This window comes from Ailuropoda melanoleuca, chromosome 3, assembly GCF_002007445.2.
Source record: "Ailuropoda melanoleuca isolate Jingjing chromosome 3, ASM200744v2, whole genome shotgun sequence".
Taxonomy (NCBI): Eukaryota; Metazoa; Chordata; class Mammalia; order Carnivora; family Ursidae; genus Ailuropoda; species Ailuropoda melanoleuca.
The window spans coordinates 10614913-10642058 of record NC_048220.1 but is presented as its reverse complement, the minus strand read 5'-3'; the positions used below and the strand labels follow the sequence as shown (position 1 = coordinate 10642058).

The 27146-nt window shown below is 38.6% G+C and overlaps 1 protein-coding gene across 1 annotated transcript in view; it reads right to left on the bottom strand.

The window, feature by feature from the left end:
• HSD17B4 (hydroxysteroid 17-beta dehydrogenase 4) overlaps nt 1-27146 on the bottom strand; it is a 92288-nt gene that overhangs the window by 59033 nt on the left and 6109 nt on the right. The window contains exons 3-8 of the mRNA XM_002915448.4: nt 20068-20178; nt 18069-18128; nt 16713-16734; nt 16557-16603; nt 14636-14720; nt 12925-13112 (exon numbers count right to left, since the gene is read on the bottom strand). Coding sequence (XP_002915494.2) covers nt 12925-13112; nt 14636-14720; nt 16557-16603; nt 16713-16734; nt 18069-18128; nt 20068-20178 — 513 coding nt within the window. The remainder of the gene's footprint in view (nt 1-12924; nt 13113-14635; nt 14721-16556; nt 16604-16712; nt 16735-18068; nt 18129-20067; nt 20179-27146) is intronic.

Genomic DNA, 27146 nt, shown 5'->3' with positions numbered 1-27146 from the left:
AATTTATGTGAAGTACATCAAAGCAAAGCATAATAAAATGAGGTATGCCTACTCTACACAGCAGTAGGAAGACCTGGATTCTACCACTAGCCCTGCCATGTAGGTAACATAGAACTTGAGGCACATCACTCAACTCCCCCAGACCTGAATCTTCCCCAGGAAGATGCTAGCTAAAATGCTTTCCCTGCCTATTCCACCTAGCTGTTCCAAGGCTCAAGTGAGATATGATTTGTTAATATACTTTATAATCTTTAAAGAATCAAATAAATGCACATTTTAATTGTGAAATCACACAACAAAATTTTAGATTAATATGCTGAAGTAACAAAGATGACGTTTACAGTCCCTGTAAATTAAAGAGCAGCTCCAAAAACTTCACTTTATAGCCTCTAAAATAGCTCTCAAGTATGAAAAAAAATCCAACGGCACACTTTTCTACATTCCCTATTATACAAAGGTAGACTCCAACCACCTCAAATTACATGATAAAGCAAATTCTTAACTACATAACATTCATCTCAATATATACAATCCTCTCATTTCTTTTATGTATCAATTATCAAAATTGAATGTTAGAGGATATCTGTATAAAAGTCACATGGTTGAGGTGAGTAACTGTATATTGAATGCAACAACAACAAAAAAAACATATCTATGAAAACCAACTGAGCGTATTTTACCTTAGGTGAGAAAAAAGAAGAAAAGAACAAAAGCCACATAGCAAAAATACTTCTGCCTTAACATCTTATTTCACATATTATCACTAACAACATTAAGGAAATATTTCGCTTTCCAGTTCTCCAAACATATCTCAAATTTTCTAGTTAGCTCACATCTTATTAAACTCAATTTTATAACTCAAAACCAAGGCTTACGGGGATAAGTGAAATTCCTGAGAACTACCGTAGCTAATACATACAAAGTTATGTGAAATCAGAATTAAACCTTAAGATTCATTACACAATTGAGTGTTTTTTCCACAAAACTAGTTGACAGACTTTCTAGCGCTCCAGTAAGCCAGACACTCTGAAGAACCCTTCTGCTGCCAAAAATTAGATTTCTGGAGGCACCTGGGTGGCTCAGTCGTTAAGCGTCTGCCTTCGGCTCAGGGCGTGATCCCGGAGTTCTGGGATCGAGCCCCGCATCGGGCTCCCTGCTCCACTGGGAGCCTGCTTCTTCCTCTCCCACTCCCCCTGCTTGTGCTCCCTCTCACTGGCTGTCTGTCAAATAAATAAATAAAATCTTAAAAAAAAAAAATTAGATTTCTGAAGCACTGCTGAGATAGAGAAAGTATCCCTCGACCAAAAAGGTATAAGGAAAATAGTCCTTAGCTCTGCACTGCAGTGAAGACAAAATTACTCTGAATACAGATACCAGTAACAGCATTAATATATAGATACTTGCAGGCAGGCCAGCAACAAGATGGTGTCCTGAGCCTAGAGTATTCTACACTTAACCTCAACTTGAAAGGAAGACCGAAATAGCCCAGGTTGGCTGTATCTCCTGTTCAGCAGTAGCAAAGACAAATCTTTTCTGAAGAAAACGCCACCATTTCATAATGCAGAATAAACACAGATTAAGATGAGACAAAGAGCTCGTGATTAAAAATCACCAAGAATACATGAAGGAAACCACCATGAGTGAAAATCAAAAGAAACAAACAGATTTAAACTACAGTAAGATAGAGATGTTGGAATTTAAAATATATCATATACGAAAGCTAATAATTGGTTCAAAAAATAAAATCACAATCACAACAGTAAGCAAACATGAAGAAACTATCAAGAGTAAATAGAGTAGATCTGGAAGTGGAGAATGGGAAGGATTACCGAAAGGAAAATAAATTTTTTTAGAAGTTTTTTGGTTTTATTTTTTTTTTAATTTTTATTTATTTATTTGACAGAGAGAGAGACAGCCAGCAAGAGAGGGAACACAAGCAGGGGGAGCAGGAGAGGAAGAGGCAGGCTCCCAGCAGAGGAGCCTGATGCGGGACTCGATCCCAGAACACTGGGATCACGCCCTGAGCCGAAGGCAGACGCTTAACGACTGAGCCACCCAGGCGCCCCAGGAAAAGTTTTTAAATAAGTTAAATAGTAAATTAGACACAGATGAAGAGTGAATTAATGAAATGAAAGACATATTTGATGAAAATTCATTGTAAGAGACAAGAACATAGAAATATTAAAGAGAAGTCATGAGAAATTAAAGAGAAGTTAAGAAAAGAAAAAAGGACAGAATTAGGTCTAACATACATCTAATTGTCATAGAGAAAGAAAGAACAGAGCAGAGGAATAATGCTTCAAAAGATAAAGGCTAAAATTTTTCTGGAACTTATAAAACTAAACAAAAATATAAACCATGAATCCACAGATCAAGAAACCATAATGTAGTAAGCTGGACATGCTAAACACACAAAAAGAAGTGCATAGCCAGATACATCAATGAAAGAATAGAACATAAAAGAGGAAGACATGATCTTAAAAGCACCAGAGAGAAGAATAAATCATCTTTTTAAAAAGTGACAATTCTGTAACTATTGGAATCAGGAGAAAGTGGAACAGATTCATCAAAAAAGGTGAGAGAACTATCACAATAGAACTGTGATCCCAGAAAAATTGTCTTTCAAGAATGAAAATGAAATAAATACATTTAAGATAAACAAAACTGAGAGAATGTACAAAAAAACTGGAAATAAAGAAACTTCCAAAGGACATTCTAAGGAGATGGAAAATGACTCAAAAGAGATGGCAAAAGATATAAAAAATGTTAAACATATGTAAATCCAAACAAATGTTTTCCATATAAAATAATAAACATGACAGGAGCACCTGAGTGGCTCAGTTGGTTAAGTGTCTGCCATCGGCTCAGGTCATGATGTCAGGGTCCTGAAATCAAGCCCCACATGGGGCTCCCTGCTCAGCCGAGAGTCTGCTCCTCCCTCTCCTTCTGCCCCTCCCCCAGCTTGGGCACACGCTCTCTCTCTTTCTAATAAATGAATAAAATCTTTAAAGAATAAGTATGATAATATCTAATTTATAAGAGTTTTAAGAAGAAAACTATAATAATGGACATAAGTCATAAGGTGGATGACTAGGTTTAAAATGTTTTTGAATCCTTATATTATTCAGAACAAGAGTTACACCATCATTTAAGGTAACAATAAAAAGAAAAGAAATATACATCCAGTAATCTGTTGCACATCAGCCTTAGCAATATTTTTATGGATATGTCTCCTCAGGAAAGGGAAACAAATGCAAAAATAAACTATTAGAACTACTCCAAAATAAACAACAACAAAGGAAACCATGAACAAAGCGAAAAGGCAATCTACTGGACGAGAGAAGATATGTACTTCATATCCAATAAGGGGTTAATGTCCAAAATATATAAAGGAATTATACAACTCAATACCAAAAAAACCCCACAAATAATCAGATTAAAGGGGCGTCTGGGTGGCACAGCGGTTAAGCGTCTGCCTTCGGCTCAGGGCGTGATCCCGGCGTTACGGGATCGAGCCCCACATCAGGCTCCTCCGCTATGAGCCTGCTTCTTCCTCTCCCACTCCCCCTGCTTGTGTTCCCTCTCTCGCTGGCTGTCTCTATCTCTGTCCAATAAATAAATAAAATCTTTAAAAATAATAATAATAATAATAATCAGATTAAAAATGGGCAGAGGACCTGAAAAGACATTTTTCCAAGGAAGACATACAGATGGCCAATAGACACATGAAAAGATCTGCAACATTACTAATCATCAGGGAAATGCAAATCAAAACACAATGAGATATCACCTCAGGCCAGTCAGAAATGGCTAGTATCAAAAAGACAAGAAATAACAAGTGATGGCGAGGATGTGGAGAAAAAGGAACCCCTGTGCACTGCTGGTGGGAATGCAAAATGGGCAGCCACTGTGGAAAACAGTATGGAGGTTCCTCAAAAAATTAAAAATAGAAATGCTACATGATCCAGTAATTCCACTACTGGGTATTTACCCAAAGAAAACAAAAACACTAATTCAAAATACATATGCATCCCTATGCTTATTGAGGTGTTATTTACAACAGCCCAGATATGGAAGCCACCTAAGTGTCCATCAATAAATGAATGGTTAAAGAATATGTGGTGTATATCTACAACGGAATATTACTCAGCCACAAAAAAAGAATGAGATCCTGCCATTTCTGACAACATGGAAAGACTTAGAATGCAGAATGTATTATGCTAAGTGAAATAAGTCAGACAGAGAAAAACAAATACCATACAATTTTACTCACATGTAGAATCTAAAAACCCAACCAACCAACCAACAAGAACCAGAAACAGACTCATAAATAACAGAGAACAAACTGGTCAGTGCCAGAGGGGAAAAGAGTGGGGAGATGGGCAAAATAGGGGAAGAGGATAAAAAGGTACAAACCTCCAGTTATAAAATGTACAGAACTGTTGAATCACTATGTTATTCACTTGAAACTATTAGAACAGTATATGTCGACTATACTTAAGTAATAAATTTTTTAAAGAAATAGAGTATGTACATTTTCATAGAAAAGAACAAATAAATGAAATTTTAAAATAATCTCTAGTAATCAAAAAAGAAATAACAGATGCACAGAAAAAATATTAACAAACATCACAACACAAAATGGCAGAAAAAAATCAAATTTATCAATGGTACAATAAATGTAAATAAACTACATGAATTCATCAGTTAAAAAAGACACTGTCAGATTTGATTTTTTATATTGCCCAGATAGGCAGTTCACAAAAGAAATGTCTACAAGATGAAGATATAAGAAGACTGAAAGTAAAAATTAAAAAGAAAAGAAATAACAGGAAAATACCTACCCACAAAAAAACACCTATTTTGATATTAGACAAAAAAGACTTAAAAAAATATTCGGGATAGTAGAGAGCATAAGACAATAATAAACAAGTCAGTTAACAAGAAAGATTTAATAATTCTAAACACATGAACAATCCTAAAATAGCTTCAAAAATTACAAGTCAAAAACTGACAGACATACAGTAAGAAACTAGTAATCATTTATATATTATTTCCAAAGCACGGAATTCAACACATCTTTCTTGATAATTGAAAAGTTGAGCTTAAAAAAAAATCCAACAAATATAAAGAATATTTCACAAATACAATTACCAGGCTTGCTATACTATAAAGAGCTCTGCTACTATCGCCTAGAAGATAGTCTTTTTCTCAAGAAAACAATGAATATTCATAAAAATTGATGATGTATTAGCCTATTAAGGGTATTCCAAGAAATTTCAAATAACCACCATCACAAGGACCACATTTTCAGGCTACAAAGCTATTAAGTTTGAAACCAATAACAAAAATCTTAAATCCCAATTTATTTGAATATTAAAAGTATGTTGCCACATATGTGGGAAAATATATTGGCAAAACATGTGCCTACATAATAGCAGAGTAAGAATTCCCACATACTAATAAGAAAAAGCGTAATTCAATAGCAAAATAGCCCAAAAACCTTGTCCTAGCACTTCACAGAAGAACACGACTGGCTGGTGAGCAGGCATATTAATAAAAGCATGAGGCCACTGGTAATCAGGGAAATGGAAATTAGTAACACAAAGAGATACCATTTTATACTCACTAGACTGGCATATATTGACAATGCCAAGATCTGGACAAGACTAGGGTGTAGGAAAAGGGCTAACTCAACGGGTCTGAGTTGCTCATACTCTGCAGACTCCCAAGAAAGGTGGGTCTTTAGGACTGGCCCTTGGCCAGTTCCTAAGATAAGCTCTGAACTTTCTAACTAATAAGAGTATGCCTGAATCTTTGGGCCATGCTCTACTAGTGGGATCAGACAGTTCGTGCCAACACTGTGATTCACGAGGAAGCCTGTATTTGCTCCAAGGCGCTGGAGTCTGAGTGGCCGAGGTCAGTCATATAAGGGCTGTGTGCTTATGCGACTGACCTCCCATAAAAAGCCTGAACACCAATGCTCAGGCGAACTTCCCTGGTTGGCAACATTTACACATTTTTCTGAAACATCGCTGCTGGCAGAATAAGGTACATCCAGGACATCTAGAAGCTTGGGGCTGTTTGTCCTGAAATTCAACCCATGTGTCTATCCCCTTTGCAGATTTTAATCTGTATCTTTCGCTGTAAAAATAACAAACCGTAACTGTGAGTTTAACAGCTTTGTCTGAGTTCTGTAACTTCTCCTAGAGAATCATCAAGCCTGGGGGTAATCTCCGAGACCCTAACCCAAGCAGAGATCAGTGAGAACTCTACCATCATTGGTGGACGTGAAACTGGTTGGACCCATGTGAAAATAATTGAGCAAATGAGCTTAAGTTCAGCATTTGCATATTCTCCAACCCAGCAATTTTACTTTTAGGTACACAACCCAGAAAAATTCTGGTTCATGTCATCCAGGACACATGTACAAGAAGAGCAACACTGTTCAAAAAAGCAAATAAATTAAAAACAAGTCAAGATGTCCATTAATAAGAATTAGATAAATGCACACCATGGACTATTACATAGCAGTAAAAATGAATGACCTACGGCTATACATATCATAAATTAATCTTAAAACTTGAACACTGCATGGAAAAAAAAGAAGAATCCACGAAAAAAAAATATGGCATATTATGAGGATCAAAAATAAGCAAACCAAACGATAAAATATTTAGCCATGTATTTATTACTCTTAAATCAAGGATGAGGGAAAGAAAACCACAGATTTTCTTTCAGTGTTACTTCTTGGGGGAGTCGGGGGGAGAGCGGGGAGAATGAACAGACAAAAGATAGATGCAGGTTCTCTATAATGCTCTAGTTTGGGGGTGACAGCTAGTCTTCAAGATGGCCACAATGATGCCCATCTCCTCTTATTCACCCCTTTTTCATAGTCCCCTCCCACAGTGTACCAGAGTTGGTCTGAGTGACCAGTAGATAGAAGAGATGGTTTATCACTTCTATAATTAAGTTGTGAAAAATACTGCAACTTCTGTCTTGGTGGCTGTTTCTCTCTTTTTCCAATTATCAGCTCTGGGGGAAGCCAGCCGCCATATCAAGAACAGTCTTGTGGAAGCCCACAGTTGAGAAACTGAGGCCTCCAGAGAACAGCTAGGCAAGAAAGGAGGCCTCTTGCTAACTGTCATGCACATGCTTGGAAGTGGATTCTCCCACCCAGCCAAGCTTTCCTATTACTGGAGTCCCAGCAAACACCTTCATTAAAACCTCACCAAAGACCCACAACTTCCCAGCGAAGCCACCCCAGATTCCTCACCCCAGAAACTGTGGGAGATAATAAATGTCTATTGTCTTAATTCACTAAGTTTTGGACTAATTTACTACATAACAATAAATAACTAATACAGCTTGGAAAGATAGTCATGGATATTTACTTATGATTGTTTTATTTCATGTAAAAAACATGTAAGTTATATACATATATATTATTTTTGATTTATCAAATGTATTTCTAAGGGGGGAAGTAAAATTGTAAATGTCTCCACACACTAATTATAACAGCAGGTTCTTTAACAAATAATTCTTTTGATAGCCTATAAGTGGGTATGTAAGAGGAAGAAAAGAAAAACTCCGGGGCAAAGTAAATTTTCAGCTTTCCTAAACTATAAAACAGTAATAAAAATCAAAATTTAAAAATAGGAAAAATTTACAATCTGAAGAAACTTTTTTTTTTTTTTTAGATTATATTTACTTATTTGAGAGAGACAGAAAGTGTGTGTGTGAGACTGAGAGAGCGCGCGAGAGATGGGTGAGAGGCAGAGGGAGAAGCAGACTCCCTGCTGAGCAAGGAGCCTGATGAGGGACTCAATCCCAGGACTCCAAGATCATGACCTGAGCCGAAGGCAGATGCTTAACCGACTGAGCCATCCAGGTGCCCTGAAGAATCTTTTAAAAACAATCTGTAACAACTCTCTTACTTTACAGAAGACAAAACGGGTCCAGAAAGATTAAGACAGTTGTCTAAAGTAGATCTCGTTTTCCAAACTTCTTTTACTAGAATATGGTAGGCACAAAGGATGCTACAGTAAACATTTACCTAACATCTCGAGAGGTACAGACCTGTTCAAATAAGTGGAAGCTACATTCTCAACAAAAAAACAAATTTAAAACCTAAAGTTGTCAGCATTTTCTTCAAAACTTACTGCTTCCCAAAGAGTGTACAACCTAGGGCAAAAAACTGATTAAGGTAGAAATCTAGCAAAAGAATGACAAACACAAAATTCCAAACTGTTTATCTCTTGGCATGAAGCAGAGGGGTAGAACAGAGGGTACAAAGTTAGACTGCCAAGTTATCGGTAAGGTTCCAATTCCAGGGTTGAGTAGCAAGTTCAGAACGATTCATTATATTTTTATGCTTTTCTTCTTCCCAGTAACACCGCGAAGTGTTAAACAGTAACACTGTTTTGCGTATATATGTAGCATTCTACTTAAAAGGAAAAAAAAATTGCAACTGTCCTTCATTGTAATTTGGTTTCTTTAACGAGAATTACCATGACATGAATATGAGAATATAAAGAGTTTTTAAAATAAGGAACTTTTTTAAATGGCCTTGATGACAAAGAAAAGGAAAAAAAAAGAGATCTCTGGTCCAAATAGTTATTCTACATTAAAGTGAAATGGTGAAGCACAGCTCTTAGCAAAGGCTAGCAAGTATATCCTTCGTATTACAAATCCCAAGTTCTAAGATGAATATTAGCTCAAATGCAAAAAGTAAAGGGTACTACAAATAAGTATCTGTTCCATGAAAAAGCTAATTTTAAAATAATTCCAGTCATAAATTTTTTAAAAGATTTTATTTATTTATTTGAGAGAGAAAGAGTGAGTGTGTGGGAGAAAGAGCATGAGAGAGGGGTGAGGGGCAGAGGGAGAAGTAGACTCCCTGCTGAGCAGGGATTTCCCTCCCGGGAACTCCAGGATCATGACCTGAGCTGAAGGCAGACGCTTAACTGACTGGGCCACCTAGGTACCTCTCCACTCATAAATTGTATTGAACCATATCAGAGAAGCAACTTTTTTTTAATAAGATTTTCTTTTTATTTATTTGAAAGAGAGACAGAGATAGCAAGAGAGATAGCTAGAGAGGGCATGAGCAGTGAGGAGAGGGAGAAGCAGACTCCCCGCGGAGCAGGGAGCCTGTGGACTGGATGACCTGAGCCGTAGGCGGACACTTAACCAACTGAGCCACACAGGCGCCCCAGAAAGCAACTTTTAAAATATTATGAAGATTTTCCTTTTAGAAATGTTAAGAACCAGAAGTATTAAAAACCCCATGATTTTCCACTAGTCAAGTTTTCTACATATTATATAACTAAGTACAAGCATAGGCTCTCAATCAATACACTATGAAAGAACAAAGTTGGAAGATTCACATTAGCCAACTTCAAAACTTACTATATAACTACCAGTAATCAAAACCATTGGTAAAAGGACACAGACAGAGATCAGTGGTACAGAACACATTATACAGAAACAGACCCACACCTATGTGGTCAAATGATTTTCCACAAAAGGGCAAAGGCAACCCAAACCAAGAATGAGTACTAGTCTACAGGACAAATGAACTAGTTGCTTCAACAAATAAATAACTTTTTTAAACAACAAACTCTTGTATTAAATAAAAGAAGAACTATAGTAACAAAATGCCTGTGGACTTTATCTGGATCCCTGTGGAATAAGCCAACTCAAAAAAGATATCTTTTAGTAAACTGTAATATCAATCTGGTATTAGGTGATGTTAAAGAATTATTTTGTTTGGGGACGCCTGGGTGGCGCAGTCGTTAAGCATCTGCCTTCGGCTCAGGGCGTGATCCCAGAGTCCTGGGATCGAGCCCCACATCAGGCTCCTCCACGGGGAGCCTGCTTCTTCCTCTCCCACTCCCCCTGCCTGTGTTCCCTCTCTTGCTGTCTGTCTCTCTGTCAAATAAATAAATAAAATCTTTAAAAAAAAAAATAATAATTATTTTGTTTGATGTGATGATGGCATTGTGGTTATAATGCCCCTATCTGTCAGAGATAGATTTCCAAGAATTTATTAGGTGGAATATAAAGTCTAAGATTTCCTGTGAAATATGACAGAATAAAAAGGAAGAGAGTGACAAAAAAAAAAAAAATCATTTTGAAATACTCCCAAGCACTCAACTTTCCTTAACAAAGGGCTATCCTCACAGGAGACTACCAGAGCCTTTTCTGTTCTAGGGAAAGGGCAATTAGACAAGTGGAACCTCTCTAGCTCTCTTGTCTCAATTAAGGGGAGGGTGAAGAAATGGCTAAGAAACTCTTCTGAAAGTCACAACCCCCAGGACTCTGACTCACTAAACAAAATGGAGATTTCATTACAAGATTATAGAACATTCCCCCCACACTCACCCCCTGTAACTTACAGCCACATCAACAGGGCTCCAGTACAGGAACAACAGATAACTAGAGGGCTCCAAGATACACACTCTAGTTAACAAGGAATTTCTAGGGAGACCCAAAGACAACAGGGAACACAAAAACAAGGACGTACAGGAAAAAAGCCTCTGACACAGAAAGCTACAGCAAACAATTAACACAGCCTAACTCCTCACAAAATAAACTTAAAACCTCATACCTAAAGGCCTATTTACCTCACTTTCTGTTGCTCTGATATCACGTTCAGCTTTCAACAAAAAGTTCAAGGCAGGCTAAAGGGCAAGAAAAGCCTAAGCTAGAGAGACAAAGCAAGCATCAGAATCAGACTCAAATATAACATTTTGGAATTAGCAAAATGGGAATTTAAAATAACTATAAATCATATGCTAAGGGCTGTAACAGAAACACATGCAACAGATGGCCACTGTAAGCAGAGAGATGAAAACCAAGAAAAAATCAAAAGGAAATGCTATAAAACCAAACAATGTAACATGAAAAAAGAATCAGTGAGCTTAAATATATGTCAATAGAAACTTCCCAAATTAAAATTCAGGAATAAAAAAGAATTTATGTATGTATGTATGTTAGAGAGAGTGTGCACTCAAGCAGTGGAAGAGGAGCAGAGGGAGATGGAGAGAGAAAATCTTAAGCATGTTCCATGCCCAGCTCGGAGCCAAACGTGGGGGTCGATCTCACAACCCTGAGATCATTACCTGAGCCAAAATCAAGAGTCAGACGCTTAACCAACTGAGCCACTCAGGAGCCCCAATAAAAAAGAATTTTGAGAGGGGAACAGAATATCATATAACTGTGGGACAATTACAAAAGATCTAACATGCACATAAAAGGAATATCAGAAGGAGAAGAAAGAGAAACAGGAAAAATATTTAAGTAGTAATGGCTGAAAGTTTTCCAAAATTAGTGAAAAACACCAAACTACAGATCCAAAAGTTCACAGGCAATCGTGCAGTATATTGCCAAAAATCTCCACCTAAGTATATTTTATTCAAACTGCAGAAAAACAAGGAGGAAAATCTTGGGAGAGGAAAAAATGCCTTGCCTATACGTACAAGGAAAGAATTATGTCAGACTTCTCTTCAGAAACCATGTGAGAAGCAAGAGTAGGTTAGAATGAAATATTTAAGGGTTGAAAGAAACAAACTACCAATCCAGGATCCTGTTTCAGTAAGATTAGGCTTCAGAAGTTAAAGAGATTAAGGGAATAAAAAGATAAGCTACAGACTGATAAAAAAAAAATTTGCAAAACATATATCTGATAACAAACTTATTTACAAGATATGCAAAGAATGCTAAAAACTAAACAATAAGAAAACAAGCCACCCAATTTAAAAATGAGCAAAAGATGTGAACAGACACATCACCAAAGAAGACTGATAAATTACAAATGAGCATAGGAAAAATGCACAACACCACGTCATTAGGGAACTGCAAATTAAAACATGAGACACTACTACAGACCTATCATCAGAAGGACTAAAAAGCAAAAGACTGACAACAATAAATGCCTACAAAGATGTGGAGCAACGAGAACTCTCCTTCATTCCTAGCGGGAATGCAACAAGACACAGACCTTTTGGAAGACAGTTTGGAAATTTCTTACAAAGCTAAACAATCTTAACATACAATCCGGCAACCAAGCCCCTTGGTATTTACTCCAAGTTGAAAACTTATGTTCACACAAAAATCTGCACATGAATGTTTACAGCCACTTCATTCATAACTGCCAAAAGCTGGAAGGAACTAAGATGTTTCTCATTCAGTGAATGAATAAATGAATTATGGTACCTCCATACCAGGGACTATTATTCAATGATAAAAAGAAATGAACTTCAGTCCTGCCCAACATCTGAAAGAGGGGAGGATGAAGAGGTGAATCACGGGGGAGTTTCAGGGCAGTGAAACTATTCTATATGATAGAATTCTGTATATAACAATGGATACAGAACATAATGTGTTTGTGAAAACCCAGGCAAATGTACAAAACAGAGTGAGCCCGAATGGTAACTATGAACTTTGGTTAACAATAATGGATCAATACTGGTACATCATTATAACAAACGTAGGGCACTAATGCAAGATGTTAATAACAGGGAAACTGTCTTTTACTATCTTGCCCAATTTTTCTATAAGCCCAAAACTGTTCTAAAAAGTAGTCTATTAGTTTAAAAAATTATTATTACTATAAAATGGTCAAAATGCTATTACTTCATTCTATTAAAAAAAACAAAGATATATACATATGTATGTATGCGTACCTACACAGAGAAAAAGAATGAAAAGTTATCTCTATGTGGTAGAACTATGGGTCATTTTGAAGTTTTTCCTCTGTGCTTTTCTAAATTTTCTATACTGAACACAAATTATACATAATGGTTTTTGAAACTATAAGATAAATAACTTTTTAAACTATTCAGACAATGAAATATTTCAGCAAAACTCACTCCGCACAGATTTGTGGCTAAGAGCACCCAAAAAATCTAAGCTACTTACCTTCAGTCATAATGCTTTGGGTCATCCGTGATCCAGCAGCAGGGGCAATAGTGTTACAATGAATGTTGCATTTCTGGCCTTCAACTGCAAGGGTATTTGAAAGGCCCAGAAGACCCAGCTTTGCAGCACTGTAATTGGCCTGGCCAAAGTTGCCATATATTCCTGAAGCTGATGCCGTCATAACAATCCTAAAAGGAAAATCGATCTCTCAAAATCTCTTTTCTGTGTTTTGATAACACTGCAACTCTAAGACTTTTATTTTCTTTCTCCATACTATTACACCCACCAAAAGCAATTCTGTATACTGTCATTAGGTTCCTACAGTCATGATGTATATATGAAAAATAATAATGAAAGTAATCTCTCAAAATTCAACTACAAGATTTAACTGTTTTAAAAAGAATCCCTGATCAAGACCAAATGAATTCAAGTATAAGAATGCATATTCATTGGGGCGCCTGGGTGGCACAGCGGTTAAGCATCTGCCTTCGGCTCAGGGCGTGATCCCGGCATTATGGGATCGAGCCCCCACATCAGGCTCTTCAGCTATGAGCCTGCTTCTTCCTCTCCCACTCCCCCTGCTTGTGTTCCCTCTCTCTCGCTGTCTCTATCTCTGTCGAATAAATAAATAAAATCTTTAAAAAAAAAAAAAAGAAAGAATGCATATTCATTATCCACTAAAAAGAGCAATAAATATTTATAAACAAAGTGGCAATGTATAAGTTAAAGTTATGATAAGAAACATTAGAAAAATCAGTTCTATGGGGCGCCTGGGTGGCACAGCGGTTAAGCGTCTGCCTTCAGCTCAGGGCGTGATCCCGGCGTTGTGGGATCGAGCCCCACATCAGGCTCCTCTGCTATGAGCCTGCTTCTTCCTCTCCCACTCCCCCTGCTTGTGTTCCCTCTCTCGCTGGCTGTCTCTATCTCTGTCAAATAAATAAATAAAATCTTTAAAAAAAAAAAAAGAAAAAAAAAAGAAAAATCAGTTCTAATTCTTTAGTTCTCATTACTTTGTCCCTCTCTTTCTGGATAATATTAAATGCCTCATACTAAAACAATGCCTTCTCTAAAATGTGACCCCATCTCACCCTATTTAGTGGACCAAGTAAAATAATTCGTATCATTTCTTTTCAGAACTTTGAGGGGTCAGGAGAAGCTAGAACTCTCCAATAGGAACAGGTATCATGAACAATTTCTTGCAAGTGGATGTATGTGAACCCCAGGTTAACAGGAAGGAGCCACCTCCAGGCTCTGCCACGTTCTCAGTCACTCACACCGACAAAGCCACACTCCTATAGCTCCCAAACAGTTTCTAAAGACCAACTCATGTTGGACCAGTACCAGCGAGCTGGATAGAGCACTCATCTCTCCTCAGCTGGTCAGTGGACACAGGATCATTACACTTTGGTTAGAGAATTAAGTACAGCTGAATCCTCGACATTTGTACACTGCTAGAATTATCAGAGTACACCAGGAAATTAGTTCATAATGAAAAGTAAGAGGTGAAAAGAAATATAAAGTTGGCCAGCTCAGCTAATCCATGACTAATGACACTAATTTAATGACAGGGTATATGCCAAGAGTTCATTAAAAGCCTGCGCATGTCTGAAGAGAGCTTTCTCAGTGTCAAAGCACTTATATTTCCCAGTACACAAGGACCCACGCACAGCATCCCCGACCCCCCACTCCCGACAGTCACACGCAGCTCTACCTTCCAAACTTCTGCTTCTTCATATGCTCCCAAGCTGCCCGGGTCACTTGGAACGAGCCTCGCAAATGGACTCTGTGGATTATATCTAAAACGATACATTATTTGTATTAGGTACTTTGTCAAAAATTAGACAGGCATGTCTCAGAATCAACATAAGCAATTATTTATTTATACAAAGATGTTCATTTTACACCGAGCATTCAAAATCAACTACTGTCATATTGCTCTCTCAGTAACCATTTTTGCTTTGATCCCAGTTATGTAACCAATCAATAGTTCATATCCATCCTCCCCATAATTTATAATAAAATTACTGTAATCCCTGTACACATCTAAATTCAATGCCTTTAATTTATGCCTACTTTACATAAAAATCCACTAATACAAACATCCAAGAATTTTACACATATAACTGGGACTCAACACAAACATTAATTAAAGTGTAATGTGTTCAACTGTTTAATCACAATGCTCGGCACGTGAAAGTACAACATTGTATGTCAGCTATACTTCAACGATGAAAATTTTAATGAAATAAAAAATCTTTAAAAAGCATAATCATAAACTACACAGTTCACTGTCCAGAAATGTTTGCCAATTCCTCACTATTTCCCTATATCCCTATTTTCACCAGGGTAAGTTGCAAATGAGTTGGGGCAGAGGGGGTCAAAAAATGGAGGGAGAGAGGGAGAAGTTAGGGGAGAGAGAGAGAGGCCCATCTGTTTTTAGAGATGTCAATCTAATGAACAGACAACTTGGGGAATGATTCAGATAGACAAAGAACTCTATATTTAATTTTATTCTTTTAACTATCAAGTTTTTCTTTTTTTAATTTTATTTATTTAGCAGAGATAAAGCACAAGAAGGGGGAGCAGCAGGCAGAGGGAGAAGCAAGCTCCCCGCTCAGCAGGGAGCCTGACTGACTTGGGGTTCGATTCCAGGACCCTGGGATCACGACCTGAGCTGAAGGCAGACCGCTTAACTGACTGGTTAAGCATCTGCCTTCAGCTCAGGTCATGATCTCAAGGTCCTAGGATCAAGTCCGGCATCAGTCTCCCCGCTCAGCGGGGAGCCTGCTTTTCTTTCTACCCCTCCCCCCACTCATGCTTGCTCTCAAATAAATAAGCAAAATCTTTAAGAAAAGAAAGTAAAGGTATGAAGAGAGAACAGGAAAAAAAAAAGTGATTTATTATTTAAACTCAATCTTTCCAACATGGCATTCCTCATGGGATTTTCTCCTACTCATTGGAAGCTTCAAAATTGCATCTAGGGTTTCCCCCACACCAGTTCTCAGATCTCCAGCATCTTCAAGGCCCCAGACTCCCTTCCATATCCTGCCCTTGTTCTTGAAATAAGAATCGCACCAGTAGCAAAGCATGTGAAAGACTGTTAAGAGTCAATTCGGCTGGAAAATGCTAACAGCTTCTCAAGAAGAAAAAGGGGAAAACGAATTGAAAGACAAAATCTTTTCAGGTAACTCCCGCCAAATGATTTAAAAAGTTTTCATTTATTGGGGCGCCTGGGTAGCGCAGTCGTAAGCGTCTGCCTTCGGCTCAGGGCGTGATCCCAGCGTTCCGGGATCGGGTCCCACATCGGGCTCCTCCGCTGGGAGCCTGCTTCTTCCTCTCCCACTCGCCCTGCTGTGTTCCCTCTCTCGCTGGCTGTCTCTCTGTCACATAAAATAAATAAAATCTTTAAAAAAAAAAAAAGTTTTCATTCATCAAATGTCAAGAGAAAACAGGTTACTTCCCACTGCTGTGGTCATTTTCAGTCATAAAGCGTATTCACCACGTTCATCATCTACAGTAGCAGAAGCAAAAGCAGGCAGAAGCAGGTTTTTCCTTAAATGTACAAATGTGTCAAATATTAAAAGGCTAAATGGATAGGTATGCTCCAGAGACCTATGTCACAAACAACTTACCCCAATCTTCGTCACTTATCCTAGCAAAAGAATTGTCCCTCAGAATCCTAAAAACAATGACATTACATAGGTTAGAGGGAGGAGTATCCACTTTTAACAAACCCAAAAACTTCGCACGCACATCATTCTATACAAAATGAAAAAGGAAATACTCACCCAGCATTGTTGACCACAACATCTACAATATAAAAAAATCCAAGTCACAAACATAAAAGCAAGTATATTAATTTGCATTGGCTTACAACTCATATTTCTTTCAAAACTGGGCTTTTTCTCCCCACCAGAGAAAAGTAAATAATAATAGTAGCAGAAGAGTGCTATCAGAACAAAAGTTTATAGCCATAGCAAAACAACACAAAACAACCTGATTCACAGGTATCTCATCACTGCAGAGCTTTCCTCTCAAATTCACATATGTAAATGTTGCCACCTCTACCTCCTGCCAAAATTCTATCAGCTGTTGCCCAACTCTTAGGTTCTTAGCATTCAATGGTAACCACATGCCCTCCCTCATTTAACCTCAGAATTCACTCAGAAAGTTAAAAGTTTAAAAGATTTTTCTTTGCCACTCCAGAGTCAAAATTTCAGAATGGAACCTATTATAGAGTTAGAAACTGATGGCTTATCTTACCACATAATTGTATTCTCATTATTTAAAAAAAAAAGAAATCATTTTTTTAAGGCTCAACCATCATCCTGGGGCTATTCTCACCCTCTTACTTTACGTCTTCGTGGCCACTATCCCTCCGTCAAATTGTATGTGAAAAGTTCCTTAGAAGCTCAACCCAACATAACCAGAAAAACAAATCCACTAGACTTGGGGGAAAAAAAAAAAAAAAGGCAGAGGAAGCACATTCAAATTACAAAAATTAATGTTTTTTAGACTGTAAACATGGTGGGCTTATCCACAGGGATGTTTCCCTGTAGTAACTCAATAACCTTTTACTAAAAAACAAAAAAATTTTTAAAAATAACCTTTTACTAAGAATGTGTGGAACTAAACCAGGAAGATTATCTAGAGAGGGAGAAATTCAATGACACATTTGAAATCCTTCTCAAAAATAAAGATTTTTATTACATATAACTCATCTTAATTAATTCACAAGGTAGTGAATCCTTACAATCCAAATCATAATTATCTAAAAAATTCCAGAGGGTCCTCTATTGTCAAAATATTTATTTTATAAACATATTTGGGCATAATTAAATTTTCATAAATAAGGAAATGCTAATTTTTTTGAAGTTTTTAAGTCCAACAAAATATAAAACAAACTCAATATACTTTTGCATAAAAAAACGCCACCTCGAGCCTTCTGTGGAATAAGGTAGGGTATGTAAGATAATCAATTGGTGAAAGAAATCTAAAAACTTGGCTATATAAATAAATAAATATAAATAAAACCTTGGTTATAAAGAAAGAAGGAATTTTTTATAAACAAAAGTAAAATCAAAAAAGTTGATTACAAAGACAGAAGCTGCTCTGTTAGTGCCATAAACACAAAGAAACATCACCTATTCTTCCAAAAGCTTCTAGTGCTGTCCTCACAAGCTTCTCTCCTGCTTCCACTGAATCTGGAGGAAAGGAAAATTAGTTACAAAACATCAGTAATATCCCTCAGAAATAAGTTCTAAATTCTGTGGATCAGAGCACATGACAGATCCTATTTACTCAACAGAGTTCATTTCCACAAAAACAAATTCATACTGCAGGCACGTAACAAATCAAAATACAGATGATCTAATGTGACAAAGGAAGTGTAGCCCCTAAAACAATTTTTTAACTTACCAAAAAATAAAAATTTAAAAATGGAGAGGGGAATAAAAAAATGTTGGCAATACTATTCAAAGCAACACTGTCTAAAACAACTTTCTGTGAGGACGGAAATGTCTTATCTCTACAGTAATACAGTAGCCGCTATCCACATGTGGCTCCCGAGCCCTTGAAATGTGGCTAGTATGACAGACAAACTGACTATTTAATTGTTTAATTTGTATTTAATTTTAAATAGTCACAGGCACTTCCCCTTAAAGATGAAAATCAGAATTTACAAGGGAGGCAGGGGGTACATGTTTAATGGGAAAAAGCATGTTCAACACTATATAACTACATATGGAATGAAACCGACTGTACATTACTAAGTGCAAAAAGCAAAGCTCAACAAAATAGAGTGGCTTTCTTACTTTCTGTTCATCAGCCCAGGGGAAGAGCTTATATCCCTGGAGTTGTGTGTCTGATGGTCAGGTATCAACATCCCACCGTCTCTCTCTATATTCTCTGCAATCACTGGGGAGGAGCAAGGAAATATATTCCCCTCCCTGAGATCCATAGTCCTGAGTCAGATCTGCCAAAAATAGGCACCCATCTAAAGAATGGAGAAGTAGAAGACTACAGATGCAGGCAGATCTTGGGACCAGAATGCAGAGCAGACTGCTGAGCCGTGAGAACGTGGCAAGGTCATCCAACAGCGTCCAACAGTTTCCTTGTCGCATGTGCCCAGTCCTTCTGATGGTGATGCAAGCCTCTAATTCTTTGGATGAAAATCCTTCATACTTGGAAACCTGCAAGGGCTTCTGTTTTCCTAATTGCAGCTTGATTGACTGATATGGGCTGCATATCAAAACTGGGGGGAGAGGCAAGGCAGAGTCTGGAAATTTTCTCATTAAAAAATAGATTTTTTAAACTCCAGAATTAAAAAAATAAAAAGAAAAAAAAGTTGAAAACATTTTTGTAGATCTTCAGTGAGAAAAGAAGATACTAAAATATCTGTCACATTTTTCCCTGAACACTCAGAACAAATCATATCCTATTTCCTTGCCTGTAAAATTTCAAAATCAAGTGACTGGCAATCTAATTTTACCTCTGGCTAATAAAAACTATTGAATTTGCAGAAAAGTTAATAAGCACTCGCTTTTTAAAATAAATCTATTCGAGAAGGTTCCTTACAGATACTATTAGAATCAATACATCAAATGCTGTTTTCCTCATGGCTTTATTTTAATGCCTAACTTTGATTCTTAGGTTTTTATAAAGGTAAGAAAGTTACATGGAGCAATGATTACTTGTGCAAAATGGAACTTGGTGTCTGGATACCAGAAAGGAGGCATTTTACTTCCTACGCTATATTACTACAAGAATTTTTCTAAAACAATTTGTAAGAGAAGAATCTAATGTTATTCTGTAGAAATACCTAAAACCTTTTAGCTAAAATGGATCTTTTAAGAACAAGAGCACATTCCTACCCACATCATTAATCATTTACTGATTTTATCATGCTCTGATTAATAAAAATGTTAAATAAACAACATGCTGAAAGTTAAGAGTTGTAAAATAAGCTACATCAAAAGTTTTTAAAAACCTCATATATTATATAAAATAAACAGCCAAATCTGTTTGGCTAATCTCATAATCACTCTGGAATGCTGAGACATTTGCTCAATGATTATTAACGTGAGCAAAAGGATTAGTCGAAGGAAAATGCAAGAAACGGGATAGCTCTTTCAAATATCATACCATAGTTGGCCACGGCTTTTCCACCTTTACTTCTTATTTCTTCAACAACCTTGTCAGCAGCTGCCAAGGAGCCTTTACTCAATCCCTTCATGTCCCCTCCTAAGTCATTCACTGCAAATCAAAAACAAAAAAGAACTCATTTCTAAACCTCAGAATACGAACTGGAAATAAAATCCCATTGTGAGTGTATTTCTTCTGTCATCTCCTCAATTCCTCCCGACCGCGTCCCCATCTTATGAAACATGCCAGGAGATACATACTTTCAAACATGCCTTCCTGCTTCTAGAGAGAGAGATGAAGCAGCAAAAATATTTATTTTTTTAATATAGATTTTATTTATTTATATGACAGAGACAGCCAGCAAGAGAGGGAACACAAGCAGGGAGAGTGGGAGAGGAAGAAGCAGGCTCATAGCAGAGGAGCCTGATGTGGGGCTCGATCCCAGAACGCTGGGATCACACCCTGAGCCGAAGGCAGACGCTTAACAACTGCACCACCCAGGCGCCCAAGCAAAAATATTTAAACACTGGTTCAGGTCATGAGATTTTTAACTTTGCAATGCTTTTCCTTTCTTGAAAAGAAAAAGAACATGATTCAACTCACTTTCAGCAAAAAAGAAGAAAAATATTCATGAAACATACTGTATCGGGGTCTACCATAAAAGAAATAAAAAATTATTGTTAAAAGAGATCAGAAACTGAATACAGAACTCCTATGTGTTCAGCCACTAGTTGATACCATGACTACGTTAAATGTTTAATGACTGACCATACTCACTGCATAACATCTCGCTGTATCCAGTTTTACAGATACGAACATTCATCAAGCATTTACTATTCGCAAGGAAATTGTACTACAGAGGGGCACAAAGATGTAGGAGAATGGTGCTGGTTCTCAAAGACTTTCTCGTCTACTGAACGTTAAGTGTGGGTTGGCTGGAGTAATACACAGATTTTAACAATAAGTACATAAAGACCAACAGAACTAAATAATGGGGACAAATAACAAAGTTAGTATCTGTCACAATTTCAAGTTTACAAAATAACATGCCAAAACTAATGAGAAGATAACATAGATCAATTCCTAATAACTTGAAAAAAACAATTTAATAAAAACAGCTGGGGCAAAGAAATAATTTACATTGCAAAATGAACATTCTATAATAAAGTGATTATGTAAATTTAGAGAGGCAACAATAAAAAAAATTACTAGTTAACCAATGGCATGGTAATATACTAAAATTTAAGGCCTTTTAATACAAATTGATGGTTGCCACATCTGGGAAAAAACATGACTTTTTTTCATTTTAAAGAATGCCCCTCTCTGTCTCTCGGTTGGTTGGTTGTTTTGTTTTGTTTTCTCATTCAGGTGAAGGCGGGATGGGGTTGGGTGGTTAAAGATGAGGGAATGAGGCAGGGAAAAAGCCAATGCCGAGCCACATCGAAAATCTGCTAAGTCAAATGTGTTTTCTTATAACTTTTTTAAGGCAAAGTATTTTTCAGAAGGTGGACCGGAATGTATTTTTTTACCATTATAGTCTTATTGTCTGACTGCAAATAAAAACTGGTATGAAAACACAGAGTCATGGAAAGAGGCTTCCATTATTCTCCCTCAAGAGACGAAAAAAGATCTTCAAGACTAAACTCCTCTTAATTGTCCATTTCCATGCAATTACTCAAATGACAGGAAACAACCAGTAAAAAAAATACCAGGAGTTTAAGACAGGCAGCTAAGAGTCTTTTAAGAGACTTTCTAACTAAGTAATGCAAAGTTCAAATGCAAATTGGCAAATAGGGTGTTTAAGAAAGAACTGCCCCATTGTGCAACAGAACGCTACCCTCAAGTGGAAACTGTTCAAAGTGCAAGCGAACAGGTAAGCACCAAAGCCTGGGTAAACAATTCACTGAGACCCAAGCCATGCAGTTCAACAGCATCAGAACAAATTTACTCAGGACAAGTTTCTACCTTAGAATGTACTCAATGAACACTGACCCCATTCATCATGCCACCGTCACCAGACCTAAGTCACAGGGTTACAACCTGAACCAGAAAAGCACTTTTCTGGTTACAGGGTGAAAGCCTGGGATAGCAACAATGTGAAAAGAGTTTTTTGCAATTACATGCAAAGGAAAATGTATCCATACTATGTGACACGGTTACCATTAAATGGATGGCTAAAATTCTAAGGAGTAATAATAAATAAGTAAACTTTTAAAATACCAATGGTACCTTATACTGGTATATGCATACATGACATTTTCAAAGAACCCTTGGGTGCACTGCAGCCTTTGATCTCCACAGAGCTTTTGAGAACGTTGGCAACAGCTGTTCCCAGTTTCACGGATAAGGAAAGTCGAAAAGTGTTAGGTAACTTGCCCCAGGCTCTAAGGCTGTATGAAATGGCAAATTCAGACTAGAACCTGGACCTACCACAATGCCACTCTGTTCCTCTCACGCTGTACACAAGTTGCCTTTATCCTAAAAAGGATGTAACGTTTTCCGCTAAACAAAAAGGGAATAACAAAGAGTTGCCACACTGTTTTTACTGTTTGGCTGAAAGATACAATCACTCTCGTTCATCAGAGAGCTTCTCCAGAGTGGCCATCAATGTTTCTAAATAGGTGAAGGGCCACAACATGCAGTGGTGGTTTAGATAGCAGGGTCTTAAATCAGCCTCCTGTACCTGATTTTCTTTGTCTGAACAAGATGGAATCAAAGGTATCCTTACTGAGAGTGAAAAGGGAAACTGAGAAACTGATGGTCCAGAGTTCAGTCCTTGGACCTCTTCTCCTGCTCATCCACACTCACTACCCAGGTAACATGATCTGGTCTCCTGGCTTCAAATGCCATCTACAAACTGAGACTATTCAGACTTACACAGTGGCAACCTGTCCCCCAACTACAGAGTCTTGTACACCAGTGCCTACTGAGTATCTCCAGCTGAGAGTCTAGCAGGAACATGGGCAAACCCTGCCGGATCCACCTTCACAATATACCTGCCATTCAACCTCTTTGCACCACCTCCACCCCTATGGCCTATTTAAATCACCACCATCTCTTATGTGGATTACTGCAGTATTGTGACAGGACTCTGTGCTCCCTCTTCTCTCTCTCTAATGGAAAAATCGTCTAAGAGTGTACAAGAAGAGTTACTAGTATAAAAACCCCAATGACCTATCGTCCTTCTCCACTTGCACTCTCACTCCCCCACGGCCATTCTCTATCCAGCAATCAGAGCCATCCACTTAAAGCTTAAATCAGGTCATGATGCTCCTCTCTTCACCAATGGCTTCCCAGCTCAATCAGGGTAAAAGCCAGTCCTGACTCAGAGCTAAAGGACCTTAGGCAATCCGGCTTTCTGTGACCCCTCTGCTCTCATCACCCAGTTGTGTTCCCGTCGATGACCTTGCTCCAGCTGCCCTGGCCCTCTTGCTGACCCTGAACACAAGTGAGCTTGCTCCTGCCTCAAGACGAGGCACCAGCCATGCCCCCCGCCATGGGCTCCTGGGCCCCGGATCTTCTCACGGCACAATCCTTCCCTGCCCCCAAGTCCCTCCTCAGAGTTCTTTTCCAGCCCACTCACTCTGACTCTCCCCCCACAGCACTAGTCCTTATCTGATACAGTTTTACATACGTATTTACTGTCTGTTTCCCCAACGCCCCCCCTCAACTAGAATGTAAGCTCCGTGAAAACAGGGACCCCGTCTGTGTTATTCCCCACTCCATTCCCTCAGCTCCTAGAACAGGTCTTGCTACATGACAAGCACCCAATAAATAACTGTTGAATGAATAAAGGAGTCCATATGATGTTGTCTATTAACTGTATAACATATTTTTAGGGTTTTTAAGATTTTATTTATTTATTTGACAGAGAGAGAGATCACAAGTAGGCAGACGGCAGGCAGAGGGAGAGGGACAAGCAGATTCCCTGCTGAGCAGAGAGTCCGAACCCGGAATCAAGACCTGAGCCGAAGGCAGACACTTAACCAACAGCCACCCAGGTGCCACTATTTTCGGTTTTTCTATCATTTAAAAATGATAAACGGCCCAGAGCTATTCTAAAGCTATCTTTAAAGGCTGCCCCCCACAACCTGGGTTCGTGATAGTCATAGGAAGCATCTGCGGAAGCTGTGGGCATTGTGCATATAGCTCATTTATTATAAGCTGGAATCCACATGTGCCTTCTTGTGATCTTCCTCCATGTGTCATATAACTTATTCACTTAATCAGCACCTGTGCCTTTTTTCCCATTTACTTATTTTTTAATTTAAATTCTAGTTAGTTGGCATAGAGTTCAATATTGGTTTCAGGAGTAGGGTTCAGTGGTTCATCACTTACAACACCCAGTGCTCACAAGTGCCCTCCCCCGTCTAGCCCAGCCCCCACCCACCTCCCTCCATCAACCTTCCCTTTGTTCTCTATCTTTAAGAATCTCTCATGATTTATTTGCCTCTCTTTTTCCCTCTCCCATATGTTCACCTGTTTTGTTTCTTAAATTCCACATGAATGAAATGATCTGTCATTTGTCTTTCTCTGGTTGACTCATTTCCGATAGCACAGCACACTCTAGCTCCAACCACATCACTGCAAAGGGCAACATTTCATTCTTTTTGATGGCTGAATTATATTCCTGTGTGTGTGTGTGTGTGTGTGTCTTCTTTATCCACTCATCACTCAATGGGCATTTGGGCTGTTTCCACAGTTTGGCTATTGTTGATAATGCCACTCACGTGTCCTCCCTCGCATGTGTATTTTTGTATTCTGTGGGTAAATACCTACTAATGCAGTTGCTGGATCGGAGGGGAGCTCTAGGTTTAGCTCCGTGAGGCAACGCCATACTGATCTCCAGAGTGGCTTCACAAGTTTCAGCAGATCACTCAGCAAAGCACTGAGCGCGTGCTTGGGAGAATACATCAGTGCCTAAGGAGGGCCCTTTTCTTCAAGAATCCAGAAAAGAGACACGTTTTATGTAAGGAGGCTAGGATGCCCCGGAGCGAGCAAGACCTCGGGCTCACTTTGACATTTCCAGGTCCTGAGCGCAGCACCTAGCACATGGCAGCCAGTCCTTACCATTGGCTCCCTTCTTTTCCCTTCACAAAGGCCTTTAAATTTTGATATCGCTTAATCCCTCCCACCTCCCACCCCCCCATAATAAGAGGGCAGAAGGTCATGTGGTTAGGAAGCACAGCCAGGACTGGAAGCAAGACCTGACTTCGGAGGCAGTGCCTTTTTCCCACCACGGTTCCCCTGTCGGCTGTGAGGATCACACCAGCGGTTGAAAACACGGGCACTGGCATCAGGCCCCGGGGAACCCAAGAGTCATCTTTACCAGCCACTATGCAACAGCAGTGCAGGAAAGAAATCATGCCCATCTTAAAGGATCATGATTTCAATTATCCAAAGGTGCTACTTCTCCACTTCAAGGACTGAAAAGGTTCCTCCTTTCTAATGGTCAGAAGAGAGGTTCTTCTTGCTAGACCACGTAAGTCTTCTCTGTGTTCATGGCCTCAAGAGAAAACTAAGACTGGGAGTCCTACCTATGGCTCACCTGCTGAGAAAAGCCCAGAACAATTCCATTGACAACCCTGACTTCAGGTGGGTGCAAACATTTCCTGCAAGACAGTAATTTGCACAACACTGAACATCCCTTGTAACTATCAGTCAAAGGCTGAGGGGTTCTTCTACCCAGACTGAAATCTCCCATAATTCTTTGTATTATGGAATATAAAACACAGCAAGTCAGAGAAGATCTTTTGTGAAGCTTGGCCAAGGGACTTCCTCTGGCCAAGGAAACGGGAGTGGCAGGGGCGTGCTACCACAGAAGAGACTTAGGAGCCATCAAGTGGATCCACTGGTATCCTCTCTCTGTCCCCAGAACAGCAATGTCCCAGACAGAAGCTGCTCCTTTAGCTGGGATCCTGAAATTAGGAAGACACTGAGAGCAGAGACACAGGTTAAAAGGCCACAAAAGCATACAATAATTCTTTATTACCGTAAGCCATTGAGATTTGTTAACCCAGCATAAGGTGACTTACATGAGAAACAACCTACTCTATCCCTTTGGTCTTACTTCTTCTGGAACTCCGAGCTAGTCATACAATTATCTGGAGAATCACCTTTTCATAGACAAGATAGTCTGATGTCATACCCTCCCTCCTGGGTTTATTTATTCCTCGACCTTTTCTTCCTTGTGTAAAAAATACACTGGGCAGAACAAAAATTAACAAAGGAGAAACAGTAGTGTGTGTGATACAAGTTGGAAGCAGGGTATCTGCAAAGCTAAACTAGGGGGTAGCAGCGGCCAGGGAAGAACAGAAGTCGCCGTTGGTCTAGAAAGTCCACACGTAGGTCGTAGAATAAAAAGCAGTAGGCAAAAATCAGCCAAAAGCTAAGCCATTTCACATAGATCGACGTTTCCCCTAAATCAAACAAAATTGAGCTCTCCAGCCAAGTATGACAAATGGTTTTCCAAGATACAAAACCTTCCGTCCTGCTGGATTTGACCAGCACTTGCTGAAATGACAAAATAAACCAACACACCCAACCTTTTTACCTTTATGTGAAAACTCAAAAACTCCTGTTCTGAATGTAATAAATTCAGCGGTAAGAGATCAGTACAGGAAAACTGAGCCACACGAACAGACGTTGCTGTAAAAGTCTTTACAAAGTTAAGTTTATAAACTAAGATTATATCTTAATCCCACAAAAACACGCATTTATTCGATCAATCTTAAAGACACACCTGTCCCCTCCCCCACCCTCTCCAAGACGAGTCTGTGTGAAACAACAAAAAAGATCCAATGAACAAAGTACCTTCCTTGCACAAGGAAATAGTCTAGGCCCTTTAAGAGATACAGAGGGTAAAACGGGGTCCTTACACTTACAGAACTGAGCAGAAATGTAAATAAGTCAAAAGTTATAAGGTAAAAATATTAAGAAACAGCAACAGGGCAGCCCACGGAATGGGAGAAGATATTTGCAAAGGACACTACAGATAAAAGACTGGTGTCCAAGATCTACAAAGAACTTCTTAAACTCAATACACAAGAAACAAATAAACAAATCAAAAAATGGGCAGA